This window comes from Prunus persica, chromosome G3 (genome assembly GCF_000346465.2).
Source record: "Prunus persica cultivar Lovell chromosome G3, Prunus_persica_NCBIv2, whole genome shotgun sequence".
Taxonomy (NCBI): domain Eukaryota; kingdom Viridiplantae; phylum Streptophyta; class Magnoliopsida; order Rosales; family Rosaceae; genus Prunus; species Prunus persica.
This window is the reverse complement of record NC_034011.1, coordinates 26247775-26267621: the sequence shown is the minus strand read 5'-3', so window position 1 is coordinate 26267621 and position 19847 is coordinate 26247775. Positions and strand designations below refer to the sequence as shown.

Sequence of the window (19847 nt, the reverse complement as noted above, 5' to 3'; positions counted from 1 at the left end):
CCAAGTTAGCTGCAACATCCAACAATCCAATGGAATACCCTTGTTTGTATCTGATCCACCTTATTGCTTCACCTTCTCTTAGCCTCTACCATTTTATTTCTTTGGCAGCAACTGCCATGTCAGATTTGCTGATGCGTAGCACACTGCTCAATATCAAGATTTTGCTCATCATTCACTATTCATGAGATATAATATAATATAGCATTATTAACATGAGATATCCATTGCAACTAAATCTGTCTCCGCTCATCACGCATTAACAAAATCTGTTTTCTTTACTCTGCTGCTCATGAGCTTGGCATGTACCGACAAAATATTGACCATATCTAAGATATCTTAAATTTCTATTTTTTATATAAACTTATGTAAGATACGGCAAGGCTTAAAGACACGAGAGTCACACACCCCAGATCACCGACTATATTGAAAATTCTGTCTTCAAGTCCAAGACACTTGTTCATTCATTGCCACATGATCATGATCAGCCGGTGTCACTGTCCTTTGTGAACAAGGCCATGTGTTGCTGCTGGATCGTATCAGATTATCCTGTCCATTCTGCTGTTCCTGTCACTTCCATAGCTTTCCCAATCTCAAAGCCAATTACCACCATAGCTTAGTTTAACTACATCTGATCTCAAGCATGCAGAGAACCCAAAAAGGTACACCCCCAAAAAAAAATGATTGTGATAAAAAGACTTTCTCTTTTCTTCTTTTTCGGCCGAGTAAAATCAAGAGCACATGCGTCTGATGAATATGTTTTGTCCCACATTAAAAAAGAAAGTTGGATAACTTTATGCTTAAAACCAAGGGGTGCTTCCTGTGCTGGGGGTCGGTTTCCAACTCTCCTTTAAATGAGAGTGCCTGATTGTTATCCCTCTCCCTATCCTAGCTATAGCATCAACAAACAGTGGTCCTGGTTCTGGTCCAGCAGTGACAATGGAGCTCTGGAAACTACTGGTGGCATCTGGGTTCTTCTTGGCTTCATGGGTTTTGGGTGCGGGAGGTGAGAATCTACCAGCTTGTTCTTTTCCTGCAATTTACAACTTTGGAGACTCAAATTCAGACACAGGTGGCATATCAGCTGCATTTGAACCAATCCGAGCTCCTTACGGCGAAGCATTCTTTCACAAGCCAGCTGGGAGAGACTCTGATGGCCGTCTCATCATAGACTTCATAGGTAACAATTCAAATCAAACACTTGAATTTGTATGCTTTGGTTTGTTTTAGTGTTCAATTGAGCTGAGTTGAATGGTAATGTTATGTAGCTGAGCGCCTAAGATTGCCATACTTGAGTGCATACTTGAACTCACTTGGAACTAATTACCGGCATGGTGCAAATTTTGCCACTGGAGGATCAACCATTAGGAGGCCAAATGAAACCATTTACGAGTACGGCATTAGCCCTTTCTCGCTTGATATGCAGACAACCCAATTCCTTCAGTTCAAAGCACGCAGCGCCGAACTTTATCGCCAAGGTTCAATCTTTAGCACCAAGTCTGTTTCAAGTTTCAATCTTTATCCTTGTTAGGACACTGAGTTTTAACTGTTTGTGATATGTCCAGCCAAGGATCCCTCTGATAGAAGCACACTGCCCAATCCTCAGGACTTCGCAAAGGCTTTGTACACTTTTGATATTGGGCAAAATGATCTGTCTGTCGGTTTTCGGAAGCTGAGTTTTGATCAAATTCGTGCGGCATTGCCAGACATCCTCAGCCAGTTAGCCACAGCTGTTCGAGTAAGTAGCAATACAATCATTTGCTCAAGATCAACAAGGCTAATTAACTGTGTCAAGTGTGAGATTAAACAAGCTTGTTTTTTTAATGGGGTGTGATTATTGTTTGAAATTCTTCAGCGTATATATGAACAAGGGGGCAGGTCATTTTGGATACACAACACAGGTCCCATCGGTTGCTTGCCAGTAAATCTATTCTACAATCTGAATCCGCCACCAGGCTATCTTGACGACCATGGCTGTGTCAAGGGCCAGAATGACATGGCCATAGAGTTCAACAGGCAACTCAAGGACAGAGTGATCAAACTAAGAGCTGAGCTCCCACAAGCTGCAATCACATATGTGGATGTCTATGCTGCCAAGTATGGACTGATTAGCAATGCAAAAACTGAAGGTACCCGATTGTTCGATTTCATTATCTTACCGCTAATTATGTTATTAGATACCCAATTAATGATGCAATGCTTGCTAGCAGGATTTGCTGATCCAATGAAGGTTTGTTGTGGGTACCATGTGAAGTACGACCATGTCTGGTGTGGGAACAAAGGAATGGTTAATGGAAGTGAAGTATACGGTCCTTCTTGTCAAACTCCTTCGTCTTACATCAGCTGGGATGGAGTTCACTATACTCAGGGTGCCAACCAGTGGGTTGCTAATCATATACTTGACGGCTCGTTGTCATCGACCCCGCCAACTCCAATCACTCAAGCTTGTCAACGGAGTTAAGAGTACTACAGCAATATGGGGTTGGATATTGAGCTAGGAAAGCAATTATTATTATTATTATTATTATTATTTTGAGAAGGTTAGCAATTAGTAACAAGATGTATTACACGAGAAGAGACATATAGACTCGAGAGTCTTTGAAAATCTTCATCACGAGGATATGGAATTCAAATGATGACTGCTTCAATCAGTTTTTTCTTTTCCCATTAACATCAACTCATGGCAATTCATAAATTCTCGATTCTCTTCTAGTTTTAGGACCCTCATAACCTAATGAACAAGATGAAGAGTTGAGCATTAACAATAATATTAATACAGGCACACAAATGTATTTCTCATCGACTGCAAAAGATATGCAAACTCTTTGGTGTCAAAATAAAACAGGACAAGAAGAGAGAACCCAGAAACTGTCTTGTTGCTCTGCTAGTTCACCTGAAATAATCATCCATTTGATATTGCGGACAAGAACTGTCTTGTTGCTCTGTCTTGTTGCTCTGCTACGCATGTGAGTCTCACAACACACTGGCCAATAACCACCAGGCCATGCCCACGCACGCGAGGGCAACTCTTCCTCTTAACGACAAAAATGTGAGATCACCTACCCTACACCAAGCTGCATGCTTGACAGAATGACACTTGAGGTCCAATTCTGATATATCCTGGACCACTAACCTTTGATTTTATTGTCACCACTACATACAATAGTGGTGGTGGTGGTGGTGGTGCAAACAAGGTGGTGGGGTGATGTAAAACTGAGAGAAAACAACACACACTGCTCCAAATACATCCTGGACCATTAAACTTTGATTTGATTGTGACAACCAAATACATGTAAGATTCAGTACGCAACAAACAAACAGATGGCAACTGACTTCACTTTCAATCCGATAACATTCATATCCATCTCAGTTCCTCATCCCCTTCAACTCAACAAAGAGCCAAAACTCAAAAGAGATACAGAAACTTCACATGACAACAAAAATTGCTCTGCTTCTCACCTTATTCTACTTCTCTTAATAACTCCTTACAAAACACTTAACAACAAGTATTGAACTTCTTGTTGCAAAAACTTTGACAGTTAACACTGCTACTACAACAGCAACTCCAAAAACCATTATAAAAGCAAGAAAGTGACAAAAGAGAGCAAAGTTGAATGCGATCAAGCTATCAACAAAACTATAATCCATACCATAAGTAACTAAGTTCTCTATAGATTTAATCATAAAATAAACACCGACTAAACACCCTAACTAATAACACTATGAAACTCACTCAATAATGGACTGGATGACACCAGCCCCGACAGTCTTGCCACCTTCCCTAATAGCAAATCTCATTCCCTGCTCGCAAGCCACCGGCATTATAAGCTCCACCACCATCTTCACCCGATCTCCCGGCATCACCATTTTTGACTCCTCATCCTTGTCATTCATTATCCCTGTCACCTTCCCGGTAACATCGGTCGTCCTCATGTAAAACTGCGGCCTATACCCTGGGAAAAACGGGGAATGCCTCCCTCCCTCCTCCTTCTTCAACACGTACACAATGGCCTCAAACTTGGTATGTGGCGTGATGCTTTTCGGCTTGGCCACCACCATTCCCCTTTGGATATCAATCTTCTGAATACCCCTCAGCAGAAGCCCCACATTGTCACCGGCCATAGCCTCATCAAGCGTTTTCTGAAACATCTCAACCCCAGTCACTGTTGTATTCCTAGTCTCTCTCAATCCCACAATGTCCACATGGTCCCCAACTTTCACTCTACCCCTCTCCACCCTCCCCGTGGCCACCGTGCCTCGCCCTGTTATCGAAAACACGTCCTCGATCGCCAGCAAAAAAGGAAGGTCTGTCTGCCGTTGCGGAATCGGAATGTAATTATCCACAGCATCCATCAGCTCATATATCTTGTCCACCCACTCATTCTCCCCTCTCTTGATCTCAGGGTTCGCCATCAAAGCCTCCAAAGCCAACAATGCCGACCCAGAAACCACCGGCACATCGTCTCCCGGAAACTCGTACGACGACAGAAGCTCTCGGACCTCCAACTCCACCAGCTCAAGCAGCTCATCGTCGTCGACCTGATCCTGCTTGTTCAAGAACACAACTACATTGGGCACGCCGACTTGTTTGGCCAACAATACGTGCTCTTTAGTCTGGGGCATGGGGCCGTCGGCCCCGGAGCAGACTAGGATGGCGCCGTCCATCTGGGCGGCGCCGGTGATCATGTTCTTGACGTAGTCGGCGTGGCCTGGGCAGTCCACGTGGGCGTAGTGGCGGGTTTCGGTCTCGTACTCGACGGTGGCGGTGTTGATGGTGATCCCGCGCGCGCGTTCTTCGGGGGCGGCGTCGATCTCGTCGTACTTCTTCGGGGCGCTGTTGCCCATGGAGGCTAGGGCCATGGTCAGGGCAGCTGTCAGGGTCGTCTTGCCGTGGTCAACGTGGCCGATTGTGCCTATGTTCACGTGCGGCTTCTTGCGCTCGAATTTGCCACGTGCCATCCGGACGGTGAAGGATCGGCGCCGGCGGAGCGATGGTGGGGATCGCAAGACTGTGGAGACATTTGTGGTGGTGAGGAAGGTGGAGGAGAGGAAGGGTTGATAGTTTGGCTTGGAGCAAGCTAGGGTTTTGGGGATGGTGGGTTTTTGGTTAGAGACAGAAAGGTGGGTAGAGAGAGACAGTGAGGATGAAGTTGGTGCTGAGGGCGTGAAAAGGAGTTTGGATGACAATGGGGCTCCGATTGCGGAAGCCATGGATTGTCGGCGGCGAGGATGATCGAAAGAAAGGGCGGAGGAGGCAACTCAGAAATGAGGGAATTTGAAGGGGAAGGGCTTTGGAGATCACAGTGGGTCCACTTGCATAGCCTATATGTAAACTATAACTATTTTTTATTTCTTGGTTTTAATTTTTTTTATTTTCTATAATATTCTTTTTTATTATTATTATTTTTTCAATCCTATAATATTCATATTCATGTTGGCTGTTTATGTTATTAAACTCATGATTATACATTATGCAATATGAAAATAAAAAAAATAAAAACAAACAAACAGATTTTAGTCGCCATTGTTATGAAAAAATTAGCTTAATCTAAATAAGGGAAAAGGGTATTTGGCCCAAAAAAATTTAAAAATAAGGGAAAAAAAGTGCTCGAACTTTGACATAAGAATCTAACCAACTAACCTAACTCGCAACTACTACAAATGACAGAGTTTATAATCTAGGGTAAAATATTTGTAAATAAAACACGTATTGTATCACCATCTGGTGAGCTTTCATTGCTGAGGCTCAAATGAAGAAATAAAACACATGTCATCCGCTACATAAAAAAGAATAGAGTTGAAGCTTAAACTAAAGGCATATTTACGTATCAGTAATGGAAAAAATAAGGAATTAGAGAATTTAGAAATCGAGAAACTACTGAAACGGTATGGGAAGAATAATTCTCATTAGTTGTTTACTAAACATATGGAATTAGCAAAGAAAACCAAACTAATGCTACAGCAAACCAGTAAGGCGGTGTAAACATGAGGACTCTATATGCTAAACAAGATGAACAGCAAAAGCCTAGTTCAATAATAATGTTAATAACACTTTTGTTCATAGCAATTTCAAACGAAAAAATAAACTCTAATAAATATATATATTTCACCTAATGTGAAAAAGAAGTTAGAGTGTCTTGAAACTTCTTGGTGTGAATTTTTTTTTTTTTTTTAAGGGTTTGAGATGTTTTGGAATTATAGTAAAGTGATAAGGGTATTTTTGAAAGTTGCTAAGAGAAAACAGGAATGAGAATCGAATCAACTACTCCCCTTAGTTGATCTAATACCTAATTTTGAGGGGATGTGATTACGGATTTTGAGGTGTGGCTTACTTATTTTTTAATTCCTAATTGCAAGTAAACACAAGGAAAATCAGGAATGAAAATCATTCCCTTTCCTCTCATACCCATTAATGATACGTAAACATGCCCTAAGAAGAGCTCATAAACGTGTGGTTACAGATACTGTGGGGGTGCGGATGGGGGTGGTGAGGGTAAAAATACACACCAATTAATTTAATTTATACATAAAGTTATTCTATAAACGGCAAGAAAGAATCACTGGCGATGTCCATCTGGCAGGGCAACCACCTTATGGAAGGGCACTACCCTCTGAGGCAAGGCTCCATCTTCCTCGTCGTCATCAAATTCCAGCAAATACCTGTCCAAATCCAAACTGAACATGACATGTATCCTTATAATATATATGCAGAAAAATAGTGTTGTTCGAGTAGTTGAAATAAGTATAATTGTTTCCATTTGCAGGTCATTAGGTTATAGGTGCTTATATTACATATTTTCAATTTAGATTTCGAAACCACATAAACAATGCACTGCTTCCAAAATTTGGGAATGTAAATAAAGCACGAATCGATATCACTTACTCATCTGTCTTCCTCTGATGGTTGAGCATCCCACAGAAGCACGCACACAACATAACCAGGGTGGGTTAGTTCCACATAATAATCACTAAAACGAAACAAAAAGGACTGGAATCCACGAAAGAAAAAAAGAAAAGTGAATCAAAGTGCATGGATGGAATCATCACCTTGCGATGACCGTTCACCACAGTTGCCTTATATAGTGCAGTTGTTCCTGGATATACTGCCAAAACGTGTCTTCCAGTAGGGAAATCTTGGGCACTGGAAGGATCAGTTCTCTTGGGGAAAGGGATAATAGCTGTCATAGGCAACTTGTACTTTCTGAGAGCAGCAATGACAACAGAGAAAAATGAAGAGGATATCCCGAATAATGAGCAACTTAGATTCAGCTAATTGGCATTGTGATAAGCACGTAATTTCAAAATTCAATTGTGTAAAGCTAATATAAAAATAATCATGAAACGGAGAGTTGTTAAGTATCGGAAAATCATTCAATACAAAGCAGAGAAAACAGAATTGTTAGAACACCCAAAAAGAGAAGTCACCTTTGGCCACCACCTTCTTCATCATCACCTGGCTCCTCATCTAGTACTTCAAGTCTGCACGTAAACTGGCATTTTAATAAAAGGATCAAGTAGGTTCTGAAAGAATATGTAGCCCAGTGGAGTTCATTCTTCATATCATTTTGTTCCATTATTATTAACTAACATCACACGATATCCACATTAAATAAAGCAACCTGCTGACAGATACTGAATGTGCTCAATCAATTATCACAGTAAACTACAATACGTTGTCATATAGAAAGTAAATCGAAGCTTACTCTCTTGTTTCCTTGTCGAAATGCAAAACTTTTACAACAAGCCACTCTTCCTTTTCAGCATCTTCTTGAGTGACCATGACCCTAGCCGCCACCTAAAAGTGAAAGTAAATGTCAGTAAAAACAGAACTTCAAGGAGTATCAATTAAGTGAAGTACAACATTTTAACCGAGAGTGCTAGAGTAGCTGGCTGCGTGCCGCAGCAAGAGATGACAGATCACCATGATGCTGCATACCTGTTCACCTTTTAGACTAGCAAAAAGCTCGAGTTGACTTCGCACGGAGGGGGACATCCTCGAAATATCTGAATCATTCTTCATTCTCTTCCTTTTCTGCTCATTACCTTCTGCAGTATATGTAATATCAGCTAAATGAAGAAAATAGAGTGTTTTCCAAATAAAAAGCACGGGAATCTCATTGGAATTTTAGTCACTTGATATAATGCCATATATATATATATAAATTTATTTATTATTATTTATATATTTGGTAAGCATATATATTGGTATCTATCAATGAAACCAACTGAACGAAGGGGCTTGGAACACTCATGATTTGTTTATCTTGAAAACAAAGACTGCAAAAGATTTATCTATAAGCCAACAGAAAACTGTAATTTTTTAAGAGGAATGCTTATAGGTCTTTGATCCATACCCATCCTTCTCCGTGGCTGCCCTGGAGGTCCAGAAGGCAACAGAGCATCAAGTTGACTCAACAACAAATTTGAAACACTGCAAGCAAGTACAATAAACTAACCTGAATAGGCTGTCAACAAACTAAGGTGACTTGTACGAAAAAGAAGTTATGACAAGAGCATGAGCTTCAGAAACATATTTCTTTTAATCTTCAGCCAAACGACCCAAAAAGGTAAATATACATGTAAGCTTAATAGGAACTTTTTAAACACGTTTTTGTTTTCGGTTCCAAGAAAGTTTTCAACTTCATTTAGGATATAAAACAAACATACTTCATTTCCTTTTCAGAGAGCTCTTTGGCATGAACATATAAAGCCTTCAGCTTCGCCAACGCATTATCCCCAGGCTTCTCAACCACTTCAGGAGCTATATAGACACGCAAAGAGAGATTGGAAAAGAAATTAATATTATATGTAAAACATACTGATACTGGTCATTCCTCACTTTTCACCAACTGATCGATTAAAACAAAAATCAAACGTCAACAATATTCCAATGAAATACGTACTGTAAAAAGGACAAAACCAATTATAAAAATTTAAAGGGATATCTTCAAGGACTAACAGAATGACTCACTGGCTTGGAGCTTCTTATGCATCTTGTTTATCTCGGTGAGCACCTCTTCTTGCTCTTTCCTTAATTGATCGAGCTCTTTTGACTTGTCCAGTATTCCTGCAATGTCTGGCGATGACATTGTTTTGTCCTAAAATTTCACTCCCACCAAATTCGAAACAAATTCTGAAATTTGATAACCAAACAAATTAAACTTCGGGATTTGAAATCTAAAGTTACAGAGGAAAGTGGAAATTTGTTGTTGATTTTGTGTTTAATATGTTGGAAAACCATTTCATTTCTCTAATGGGGAAAAAACATAAAATAGTACATGTTTAAGTTAAATCTGAACCTAGGGCCGCCATTACAGGCCTGCACAAAGCATAGATGCAGTGTCAACATTCACAGTGAGAAGAAGAAGACGAGAAATACATTAATTGCATGCACGGACGAACCCAGGATTTGAAATTGGGTGGGCTGAACTTAAGCCAATTTTCCTTAGGACAAAGATTCCCTCGAAATTTCAACAGTCTCCTTTGTTTTTATGACATTTTTGCACATTGATTTGCAATCAGCCAAGCCCACAAAACGATAAGCTAACAACGATCAATTAACAAACGCATAGCAGCAAAAAGTTTACATCCATACCTTAGGACCTTTAAGAACCGAATTATAGGAATACAATAAGCTCAGCCAAGTTTAGGGATTTAATTTATATCTTTTTTTTTTTTTTTAAAAAAAAAATTTAATGCCCAATTTAGGGATTCAATTTAGGAAAGTAACTGATCGACACCTACAAAAAGAAACTCAAAAGTGCATTAAAATTTGTTCCTAAATCCCTAAATTAGAACTAAGAAACAAATTCATAAATTGAATTGGAAGAAGGAGGAGGAGGAACTCACAGAGGCTAGAGAGTGGAGCGGCTGCAAGGAGGAGGTTGAGGCTGAGCGACGGTTGGGCTTGGGGCAGTGTCGTGGACATAATGGATAAGGCAGACGGTAGGGGTGTGGAAGTATGGGCTGATGGGCTGGTGGGCTGGATTATACTATGTAGATTTCGGATGGGCTACAGCCCACCTCAACCATGGGCAAGGCCCGTTCGTGCTTGCGTTCCTCGTTTGGTGGGCAAGATAAGTAGCAGATTGGATTAGTTTAATTCAATATCGTGATTCATGTTTGGTGCTAAAAAAATGAATGTGATTAGGATAAAAGAACTTGTCTTACCAAGAATATAGGATACATAATGCATTACTCTAAGACCCGGAAGCCGCAACACAAATACGAGACACTCGTGATCATAAATAAATGATACTTAATGTAGCCAAATCCAATGCAATTCAATCGTGTCTTTTAGTCCAACATCACCATAATTACAATAATATAGAGGGTAATATAATGTATGTATCTTTATTTGATTCAAAATGATATTTGAAATGAGTGACCGGCCGGCCCAAAATTGTCAAACATTACGCTCCAAATTTCCAATCACTAATCACAACACCAATCATTTCGTTTTCATTTTGCCTTATCTGACCGGGCCCCACTCAAAGGAAAGGCAGAGACTTGACCACTCCGGTTTTGAAATGTACTCAACGGCAAGACCTCCAAATGTTCATGTGGGTCCCACAAAGTATGTTTATCCGACGGCAAGACTGTATCCTATGGTTCAAACTTCCCGGTATGAGTGGCACAGAGGATTGCAACCCGAACACAATGTAAGTGTTAAAAAAGGCGTTATGTAAATTCCTCGGGGAATTCAAATCTCAGAGTCAGAGTTCCTCAGTGCCATTTTCCATCCAATTTCTTTCCTTTTTGTTTTTGTGAATCGTTTGTTCGATCAATCGGTTCCAGAAAGTCAGGGAAACGAAATTGGAAGCTTCTGCTCCTCCCCGGACAAGCTGGGCCGCTTTTGGCTTGCTCCTCTCTCCATTGAAGATTAAGGCAGGCAATCACCGTTCGTTTTTCATGTTAATATTTCTTGATTCGGTCATGAGTTTTAACTTCATCTCCCCTTGTTTGAAATAAATTCATGAATTTATCAACTCAAGCTCAATTTAAATTGGTCATTTTCTGTAATCAGATTAGCTGAGCTAGTTTGCTGTAACTAATTTGACTCACACAGCATGTTTTTTAAGTTGCAACTTATTTGTTTCTTCAGGGTTGGTTGAATGGTTTCCTTGCCATGAGAGCAAGAAGTTCACTGCTGAAGCTGTAAAAGCTGCTGAGTTATTTTGTGTATGGAACACCACCTATTGCTTGCTGGGACTCAATCTCTGTGATTGTAGAATCATAGGAATATGGTGTCTCCGATACGCATGTATGAAACTTCTAACTCTTGTTTTTTACTTGGGACATTCTTTATGTTCATCATGTTTCGACGACGCTCAAAGTTCAAATTGTTCTGCAGTGGAAATATTAGGAACCCCAATGAGAAAATGCGGCTTGTTGTCACAGTCTTCGTTGGAATTGTACTAGGCTTCTTTTTAGGAGTTTCATTTCCAACACTCTATTTGACTAAGGTGCACGGTTTTTCTTTTGTATGCTTGTGTATTTTGATTCATTTGCTTCTGAATCCTGATCATATAAAGAGTGACATGGACCTCCTATTGTGTTTGAATCTGGTAGATGAATCTTCCATCCAGCCTTTTTCCTTCCATTGATCTTTCGTACATAGAGGACAAGTACTCCGGGTTTTCAACCCAAGCACTATTGAATGCCTGGTCTTCTTTGAAGGGCAACACAGACAACTCCGCAAGATATGTATCTAATGAGGAGGCGAAGGTACGTTCATTCAGTTTTAGTCATACTTGGGCAGTACGCATGGGTTTAATCCTACTCCTCGGCGAAAGGTTATACTTATTTGTGACAATTATTTATTGAAGACCTCATGGAGTAAAAGTACATTGGTGTACTATCTAATGATGCATACTTTTCTTCAAGATTTCTGATGTTGTAATTTTTCCAGGAAATTTGGCAGCATCTATTAATGTCCTCATCTTTATGTGCTGGCACTGACTACTATCCATTTGACTATAATGCAGATTTGGGTTCCAACAAATCCTCGAGGTGCTGAAAGCCTACCCCCAGGCATCATTGCATCTGAGTCAGATTTCTATCTTCGCCGACTATGGGGTCTGCCCAGTGAGGTGTGCATCTGCTACCATAAATTTAGCATGAAAGACACATCTGATCTCTAGATTCCTCTCAGCCTGTGTAGTTATAGTAGAGTGCTGTTCGGTTATCCTGTCCTCTCTTTAGAGGATTGCTAAATATTGCACTTAATTACAACAATGACAATTGCTCTGTTGTCACTGATGATTAGATTTTGTGTCAGATTGTTCTCTAATCTGAACCTTTTCTTGTGATGGTGGCACTTGCAGGACTTAATCATCAAGCCGAAGTATCTTGTAACCTTTACCGTAGGCTATGCTCAGAAAAATAATGTCGATGCAGCAGTGAAAAAGGTCCGATCTCTCTGCAAGTTCATTTGTACAGTTCTCTCTCTCTCTCTCTCTCTCTCTCTCTCTCTCTCTCTCTCTCTCTCTCTCTCTCTCTCTCTTGCTGAACGTAAATTTACACAGTTCTCAAAGAATTTCACCATTCTGTTGTTTCACTACGATGGGCGGACAAGTGAATGGGATGAATTTGAGTGGTCAAAGCGGGCTATCCATGTGAGCATTCAGAAGCAAACTAAATGGTTAGAAAGAAATTATCCTCTTCATATATTTGAAGTTCGTCCTTATAATTCTGCAATGGATTTATCTTAACCCTGCAAAAGTTAAGTTTTGATACAAGCTTCCTGGAAACTGCTTCCAGGTGGTATGCCAAGCGGTTTTTGCATCCTGATATTGTGGCACCCTACGACTACATATTTGTTTGGGATGAGGATCTTGGTGTGGAGCACTTCAATGCGGAGGAGTGAGTAATGGAAATTCATTGGGCTGCTTTTATTGAAAATTATTGCTCGGATGAACTAGTATATTAAGGCTTAATCTTCTTTGTACCAGATACATAAAATTGGTAAGGAAATATGGTTTGGAAATATCTCAGCCTGGTTTAGAACCAAATAATGGGCTCACATGGCAAATGACGAAGCGGAGAGGTGATAGTGAAGTTCACATGTAAGACTGGAAAATTTTCTAATGTCTTTGTATTCCGCTCCTCTCATTGATAATATATCCACTTGACATTGGGTTGGCCAAATACAAGTGATGATTCAAATTGTTGATTGACAGTATATTTTGTTCAACCTCTTCCTACAGGCTGACAGAGGAGAAACCTGGTTGGTGTAATGATCCGCATTTGCCACCATGTGCAGCGTATGTAAAGATATCTTCTCCATCACCATTGTGGAAACTTTTGGAATGGGTTTCTAATACATCCTACCGTGAATACCCAAATGTGCAGGTTTGTTGAAATTATGGCACCTGTGTTTTCTCGGGATGCATGGCGTTGTGTTTGGCACATGATTCAGGTATATATTATTATCTCTCTGTTCGAACTATTGCAAGTCCTTTAGGGATTGCTCTGTGGCTACTTCCAAAAACTTTTCCCTGCATTTGCAGAATGACCTGGTCCATGGCTGGGGTCTGGATTTTGCTCTTAGACAATGCGTAGAGGTTCGAAACAGATTTCTCTTTCTGCCTTAATTATATTACGCCCTCCTCGTTGTGGTTGTAATTGGGGTCTTCGACCTTATGTCTTTGCTTGGAAACAGCCTGCACATAAGAAAATAGGAGTCGTGGATGCACAGTGGATTGTCCATCAAGGTGTTCCATCACTCGGGAACCAAGTAAATCCGAGCTTTTAACCTCAACTGATATATTATTGATTTTATCTGGAATAAACTGTACTCAGTGACTCACCAAGATTTTTTTTTTTCTGAACAGGGGCAAGCAGAGCGTGGAAGAGCACCATGGGAAGGGGTATTTAACAACCTCTCTGTCCTTTATTTGTTTTTCTTCTGAAACTCTCTTTCTCTCTCTCTCTCTCTCTCTCTGCTTTTGTGTTTCTGCACCAGTGTATTTGTTTCGACCTGGTGTCATGGACATACAGAATTGTGGCATTTCTAGTGAATTTGACACCATCTTTTTACAAATAAGAAGAGAGCATTGAAATTTGTGAATTCCTTGTGTCAGGTGAGGGAGAGGTGCAGGAGAGAATGGACAATGTTTCAAGCACGAATGACCAGAGCAGAGAAATCATATTTTGAGGCAATGGGAGTTGATCCTCCAAATTCAACAGCTCATTAGAGGGTTTATGATTATGGCGAGAGTAACTTGTACAATTACCACGTTCTTACACAAGTTACATTCAATCTGGCTGTAATTGTTTCGTTGCTTGCTACATTCTAGACTTGTGGATGTGTTTTTTTCTTTTTTAGCTGGTTCTCATTTTCAAGAATTGCACTTTTGGGTATAGATAGTCATGTGGATTGAATTCTTCTCTCTTCGTACACATACAGTTAATGGAATTCATTAGATGATGGATTGGTCGAGCCTACCAACCATCCGATGGTTGGCCAAACTATATTGTTTTGCAATTCTGAACCAAGGTGATGTCTTAATGAGTTTTGCCTCAAAGAATCGTTCGATCATGAACTCAAGTTCTCACAATTCAATTTCTTAAATGATTAATGCTACACTTTAAATTAACACACAAAAATATGTTACATTTTAAATTAAAATAAAAGATAAAAGAAAAAGAATCACAATTTTTATGGCTATAATAAGCTTGAAAAAGAATTGGCCGATCCTCTTGTAGTCTTGTGTACTTCGCCAAAGCTTCAAAACTCGTGAGCCAAAGAATCAGATTGCAATCATAGTTAGAAATAAGTTTTGGTAATTGCCTCTTCCAGCTCTTTGAAGTCCCATGCATTGTCTGCGGAAAATTCCCCTGCCAAGTAGATCGGTAACTACCAGTTAACAATATATTAATTTCAACAACTTAATCTTCAATGTACGGTATAAGTTTCAATATCGATCAATGAAATTGGTCCGCATGTGAAAAAAGAAAAGGTCAAATTATCGCAATTAATCAGCACTTCAAAGTCAAGAATTAAGGCTCTTACCAATTGAATCTCTTCGAAGAGCAGTTAAATGGGCACAGCTGCAAATGAAGAGTTCAAAATACGTCAACCCATAATCCAGATTATGAAAAAGAAGCTCAAACAAATTTCATTTGACAGATAAAACTTCTATCCTCTCTTCATTTGTAAAATAGTTTTAGTATAGGATGACAATTATTTAAAGGGGGAGATTTCAGAGTCAAGAATGAGTCTCTTAAAACTGAATACCTTCCGAGAGCCTTCCCCAAATCTGCACATAGCGACCGAATGTATGTCCCTTTGGAGCAAGTAACCCGGAAAATCAAATTTTGTCTGCAGAAATACAATAAATCATAAATATATACAGGCTCAAGAACATAAGAGCTCAGAACTTCTGAAGTATCATAAATTGATGAATTCTACCTGGACACACTAGATACAACTTAGCAACAAAGCGTGGTGTTAGAGTGACAAAGGTTGTTAATTAAATAGGCAACAGTAAACAAATACCAACAAAAGTAGGGCACCTGTCATCTAAGCTGCGCTCAATGTCAAACTGGAAAATTGATATACGTCTAGGTGAGAGCTCAATGCTTTCTCCTCTTCTTGCTTTCTCATACATCTTTTCACCTCCAACCTGTTGCATGTTCGTGAAATTTGAGTATGATTAAATCTGTTAGAATCCACAGAATATATGCATGCGATTCAGAAAAGGAAAACACGAAGTTTCCTGACAGTTGCTATGTCATAGCCAAAAAGTTCAAAACAAAGTATAAGAGTTTGAATATGCCAATAATTTAACTGAAGCCTGTGCTACACTTTTCACCAAGCTTGCTGTTCATATGACATTTTACATTGAAACACACATTATTTGGACTTAATATATGAAATCGCCAGGGCTCGACTATGTCTCTGCTAACACCTATCTTAGAGTCATCACTACATGTAGAACACAAAATGCTTACTTTGATGGCAGAAAACATTGGAGGTACTTGCCAGATCTCCCCAGAAAAGGATGCAGCAACTTTCTTTATGTCTTCATCTTTGATATGCTCCCAGGGCTCACGTTGAATGACCTGCATAAGAGAGTGGTGTGGGAGAAAAATTTAGAACATGTATAAGCTTGCACTGAAATACTAAACAAAAGGGGCAATAATAGTAGTTCTTAGAGACTAGTCAAATAAGTTCATCCACCAGACAATATTTACAACTGCTATGATGCATTATAATTGACGTTTCAGTAATAAAATTGAATCAAAAATTACATAGGAGTAAAACGGCTTTCCCAATCTATAGGTCAGAATGTGGATAACTATGTACTCTGGTTTTAGTTATCATGATTTCAGAATAGAGAACATATATACAAGCAACCGCAAGCATATAATTTTAGTCCAAAATGAGATTCATGTTGGTCGTAAAAGATAAACACACCGGTGAATCAGCATCCCAAGTTGAAGTAGCCTCCCCCAATCGGAAAACACCACTGTAACCCTTGATCATACCTTGGTATCTGCAGTAATATATATTAAAACCCTTTCTATTCAAAAAATATATATATCACCATCTAATGTGGCCTACTAGCAATTGAACTAGATGAATTGCAAGGCATCCAAATACCTACCCGTCTACCACCTTAGTGGCTTTTCCAACACATACAATTAATAAACCAGTTGCCATAGGATCAAGAGTTCCAGCATGCCCTACCTGTAATCCACCAGAATATAAGTTATATGAGCATTTATTTATATGGCAAGGTATAACGCAACATCTGAAACTGAAAGGCACCTTTTTCACTTTGACTAGGCGACGTAGCTTTCCACAAACTGTAAAAGAAGTCCATCCTGTATTGCAAATTGCAACATCATTCCTTTATCTTTTGATTTATTCAACAAAAGTCAAACTTAACAATGTTGCCATTTTTTCTCGAAGTTGCAACAAAATATTGAAAACAAGCATATGGAGATATGAAGAAGAGTACAGGAACAGATTTTAATGGAAAACAGACACAAGCAATGTAGAGAGTAGAGACTCACCTTTGGGTTTGTTCACCAAAACCACAGTCCCATAGGGACCATCCCATTTGGGAGGAAGCTCAGTAGTCCTTGTCAAAAGATATGGCTCCCCATTACCAACCTCAGCATCTTTATTGGGGACTTTCTTCAAACACTTAAAGAAGTCTTCCACCTTCTTCTCTGTAACATCTTTACTCCCATTGCTCACCAAATCTCTCTCGCCCTTTTCTTTTCTCTCTTCATCTTCCTCAAAGAACACCAACCCCTTACTATTATTACTCTCCACTTCCCCACCATCCCCATCCTTCTTTTTCTTTCGCTTCACCTTCCCCTTCACATTATTACTATCACCTTTGGCATTGGGACTGGATTGACCTGGTTCAAGAAACGCCTTGTCGAGACACTGATCAGGAAAGTACTTCTTCTCCAGCTGGTACACCATCTTGTAATGCTTGTCCTTCTCCCATGGATACGTAAACGTGTCGTAAAAGTAGAGCTCCTCCTCTCTCTTGTGCAACGTGTTGAACTCAACCACCTCCGGCTTCAACTCCACCAAACTCTCCTCGTCCTCCCTCCGCCTTTCGTCTTCTTCCGAATCGGTTCCGTACATCCTCTTCCTCCTCTTGTTGTAGTACTTCCTCTTCGACTTGTCCATCTCCGCCGAAGCCAGCTTCTCATCAAGCCAGTTCTCGAAACCCAACTCTGAGACGGAGGCGGGTTTTTCCGGTAAGTCTGATTCGGAATCCGGGGAGTTATCTGAGTCGGGTTTGCTGAGTCGGGCGGGTCTGCGGCGAGTGTGGTCGAGCGAGGACTGAGTTGGGCGGTTGACGATCAGGTCGTACTGAAGTGGGTATGGAGTGGAGGTGGTTGAAAACGACATCGTTGAGGACGGCCATGGTCGAGAGAGTACGGCTCTGAGGATTGGGTGTGGTTGCAGTAAGCGAGAGAGTGTGAGTGTTGGACGAAGGAAGAGAAGGGACAGAGAGACTGGTTTAGCCATTGGAACGCAGCAGGAGGGCAGAGGAGGTGGAGAGGGATGGGATGTCGTTTGTCATATTAACCGAGAAAAAGAAAACGGAGTGTCGTTTTCCTTGAGAAAGTGAAAACGACGCCGTTCTCTCGGCATGTGGCATGTCATAACACATCATCTTACTGAAGTGTCCACCTGAAGGCAACTGGAGCGAATTTTGTCACTTTAAAATTTTGATCAGTCTCAAATTTTCAGTTTTTCCCGCTCGTGGCTGCGTTGTGAGCAATAATGGTGGAGTCAACACCTTCAGGAGCAGCAGCTTGGGAAGACGACGAAGACTGGGAGCTCGTGAATGAAGACGGCTTCGTTTTCAAGCGCAGGAAGAAGCGCCGGGTCGACCCATCTGCTGACTCGTCGCTCCGGGCTCCACCGTCTGCGTCTGCCGCGGATCTACAGGAGGATGCCGAGAAACTCCGGAGAGAGCGGAAGAAGAAGTCGCTTTTAAAGCTCAAAACTCAGTACCAGGCGGAGATCGACCAGTGGGAACTTTTGTCGAGCACATTGCGCGCAGTGGAAGAGAGGACGTGCCATCTTCAAGAACAACAACAGCAACATCGATTGAACGAGCAAGAACGAGAGAAAACGGCGTCGTTGGCTGGTTCTGGTCCTTCTGAGCTTCAAGGGGCGGAGTCCGTTTGTGGGTCAGTGGTGGATGAGCTTCTCTTGCAGGTAAAAGGGCATTTCTTTCTTTTGGTTTTACAATTGTTTAGCTGGTGGGGAATTATGAAAATTGAAAGATTTTGGGTCTTAGGGTTTTGCAAGGCCAGAAATTTATGCTCCACGACACCAATTCGGGGCTCAGTTGAGCTGATTTTGGCATTCTTACACTTACCCTGTGGAAAATTGAGAACAAAGATTTCTGTGATTTCCCAATAATCAAAGATCATTTTAGGGTTCTGCTATTATTTTCTTTGAATTCCTTTATTTGGCCCTGGAATATTTTGGTTCCACTGGCACAATATAATTGCAATCCTTAATCCTTCTTCCTCCATGCAGGCAGAAGCCCAGGAAGCTATCATTGGTGATGTTTCGAATCTGTGTGACATAGCGGAAGCAATGTGTAGTGAACAAGAGGAACAGATAACCCAATCTCTACTCGATCTTCCAATCTGGGGCTCACCGCAGGAGCTCATGAATTCACTATGTGACCCGTGAATGAATTGGTTCTAAGTAGCTTGTTGGTGGCTGTGGTTGTTTACTAAGATCTTGAAAGAAAAATTTGAAGCATGTTGCTCTTCCACTGGCAGCTGCAGCTGTAGCCTGTATTCATAAAATGCTCAGGAGGTAGGGAGTAGGAGATGTTTCTTTTCTGGTAATTTGAGTTAGCATGAGTGAGTTATGTAGCCAAACTAACCACAAGATATGATGAGGCCTAGAAATTGGAAAGTGCTTTCTCATCACGTAACCTCAGCTCAGCACAGAAAAAGGGGGAGAGAGAGAGAGAGAGAGAGAGAGAGAGAGAGAGAGAGAGAGCGCACTGTTTCTTGGTTCTGATCGAGCTTAGCTTTTTGCTGATTGCTGTGTGTATTATTCTTGGGTTTTTTCTTCTTTTTTTAGGGTGGGGTCTCAAGATCTCTATAGCTCTAGCTCTAGTGGTGGTATGTTGTATATGTTCTATTGATCATAAAATTTATTCTAATTCATGCTTTCTTATAGAGATTACTTTGAGTTTTAGTTTGGGCCAATGTACTTTTGATTGAAACGTTGCCGTCAATAGAAATACAGTCATTTGAGTGTTGAAGGTCGTCTTTTCGTTCAGTCGTGCTCTGATCTCAACATTCTCTACACAATGGAAATAAAATTGATCTTCAACTCC

At 40.6% G+C, this 19847-nt stretch overlaps 6 protein-coding genes across 10 annotated transcripts; 3 read left to right on the top strand and 3 right to left on the bottom strand.

Annotated features, from left to right (window-relative positions):
• On the top strand, positions 675-2659 carry LOC18783992 (GDSL esterase/lipase At5g14450). Of its 2 annotated transcripts, XM_020559069.1 has the most exons (6): positions 799-1003; positions 1070-1177; positions 1266-1475; positions 1563-1735; positions 1853-2126; positions 2208-2645. In XM_020559069.1, the coding sequence occupies exons 1-6, from the start codon at positions 937-939 to the stop codon at positions 2456-2458; spliced, it is 1083 nt and encodes a 360-aa protein (XP_020414658.1). In that variant the 5' UTR covers positions 799-936; the 3' UTR covers positions 2459-2645. The 2 variants fall into 2 exon arrangements, with proteins under 2 accessions (XP_007215529.1, XP_020414658.1); XM_007215467.2 differs by having other exon boundaries at positions 675-1177; positions 2208-2659.
• On the bottom strand, positions 3303-5636 carry LOC18782467 (elongation factor Tu, chloroplastic). The gene has a single exon (XM_007217297.2). The coding sequence runs from the start codon at positions 5206-5208 to the stop codon at positions 3727-3729; it is 1482 nt and encodes a 493-aa protein (XP_007217359.1). The 5' UTR covers positions 5209-5636; the 3' UTR covers positions 3303-3726.
• On the bottom strand, positions 6348-9967 carry LOC18782199. Of its 4 annotated transcripts, none has more exons than XM_007215742.2 (10): positions 9847-9967; positions 8969-9130; positions 8665-8758; positions 8352-8428; positions 7934-8043; positions 7701-7792; positions 7423-7476; positions 7045-7198; positions 6881-6894; positions 6348-6657 (listed from the first exon to the last, which is right to left on the bottom strand). In XM_007215742.2, the coding sequence occupies exons 2-10, from the start codon at positions 9084-9086 to the stop codon at positions 6555-6557; spliced, it is 816 nt and encodes a 271-aa protein (XP_007215804.1). In that variant the 5' UTR covers positions 9087-9130; positions 9847-9967; the 3' UTR covers positions 6348-6554. The 4 variants fall into 4 exon arrangements, with proteins under 4 accessions (XP_007215804.1, XP_020414659.1, XP_020414661.1 ...); XM_020559070.1 differs by having other exon boundaries at positions 8957-9130; positions 9847-9954; XM_020559072.1 differs by lacking the exon at positions 9847-9967 and adding an exon at positions 9593-9792 and having other exon boundaries at positions 8957-9130.
• LOC18783888 lies at positions 10687-14472 on the top strand. Its single transcript, XM_007215448.2, has 15 exons — positions 10687-10888; positions 11102-11260; positions 11351-11462; positions 11569-11724; positions 11985-12089; positions 12324-12407; positions 12525-12640; positions 12760-12861; positions 12951-13064; positions 13206-13262; positions 13351-13417; positions 13509-13562; positions 13661-13735; positions 13833-13868; positions 14082-14472. Exons 2-15 carry the CDS (start codon positions 11241-11243, stop codon positions 14193-14195), a joined length of 1212 nt encoding a protein of 403 aa, XP_007215510.2. The 5' UTR covers positions 10687-10888; positions 11102-11240; the 3' UTR covers positions 14196-14472.
• Positions 14532-18067, bottom strand: LOC18784054. The gene is made up of 9 exons (XM_007217193.2): positions 17023-18067; positions 16775-16830; positions 16611-16693; positions 16421-16499; positions 15955-16065; positions 15517-15626; positions 15239-15322; positions 15014-15051; positions 14532-14838 (listed from the first exon to the last, which is right to left on the bottom strand). Exons 1-9 carry the CDS (start codon positions 17999-18001, stop codon positions 14768-14770), a joined length of 1611 nt encoding a protein of 536 aa, XP_007217255.1. The 5' UTR covers positions 18002-18067; the 3' UTR covers positions 14532-14767.
• On the top strand, positions 18169-19712 carry LOC18782268. The gene is made up of 2 exons (XM_007217359.2): positions 18169-18700; positions 19028-19712. Exons 1-2 carry the CDS (start codon positions 18260-18262, stop codon positions 19184-19186), a joined length of 600 nt encoding a protein of 199 aa, XP_007217421.1. The 5' UTR covers positions 18169-18259; the 3' UTR covers positions 19187-19712.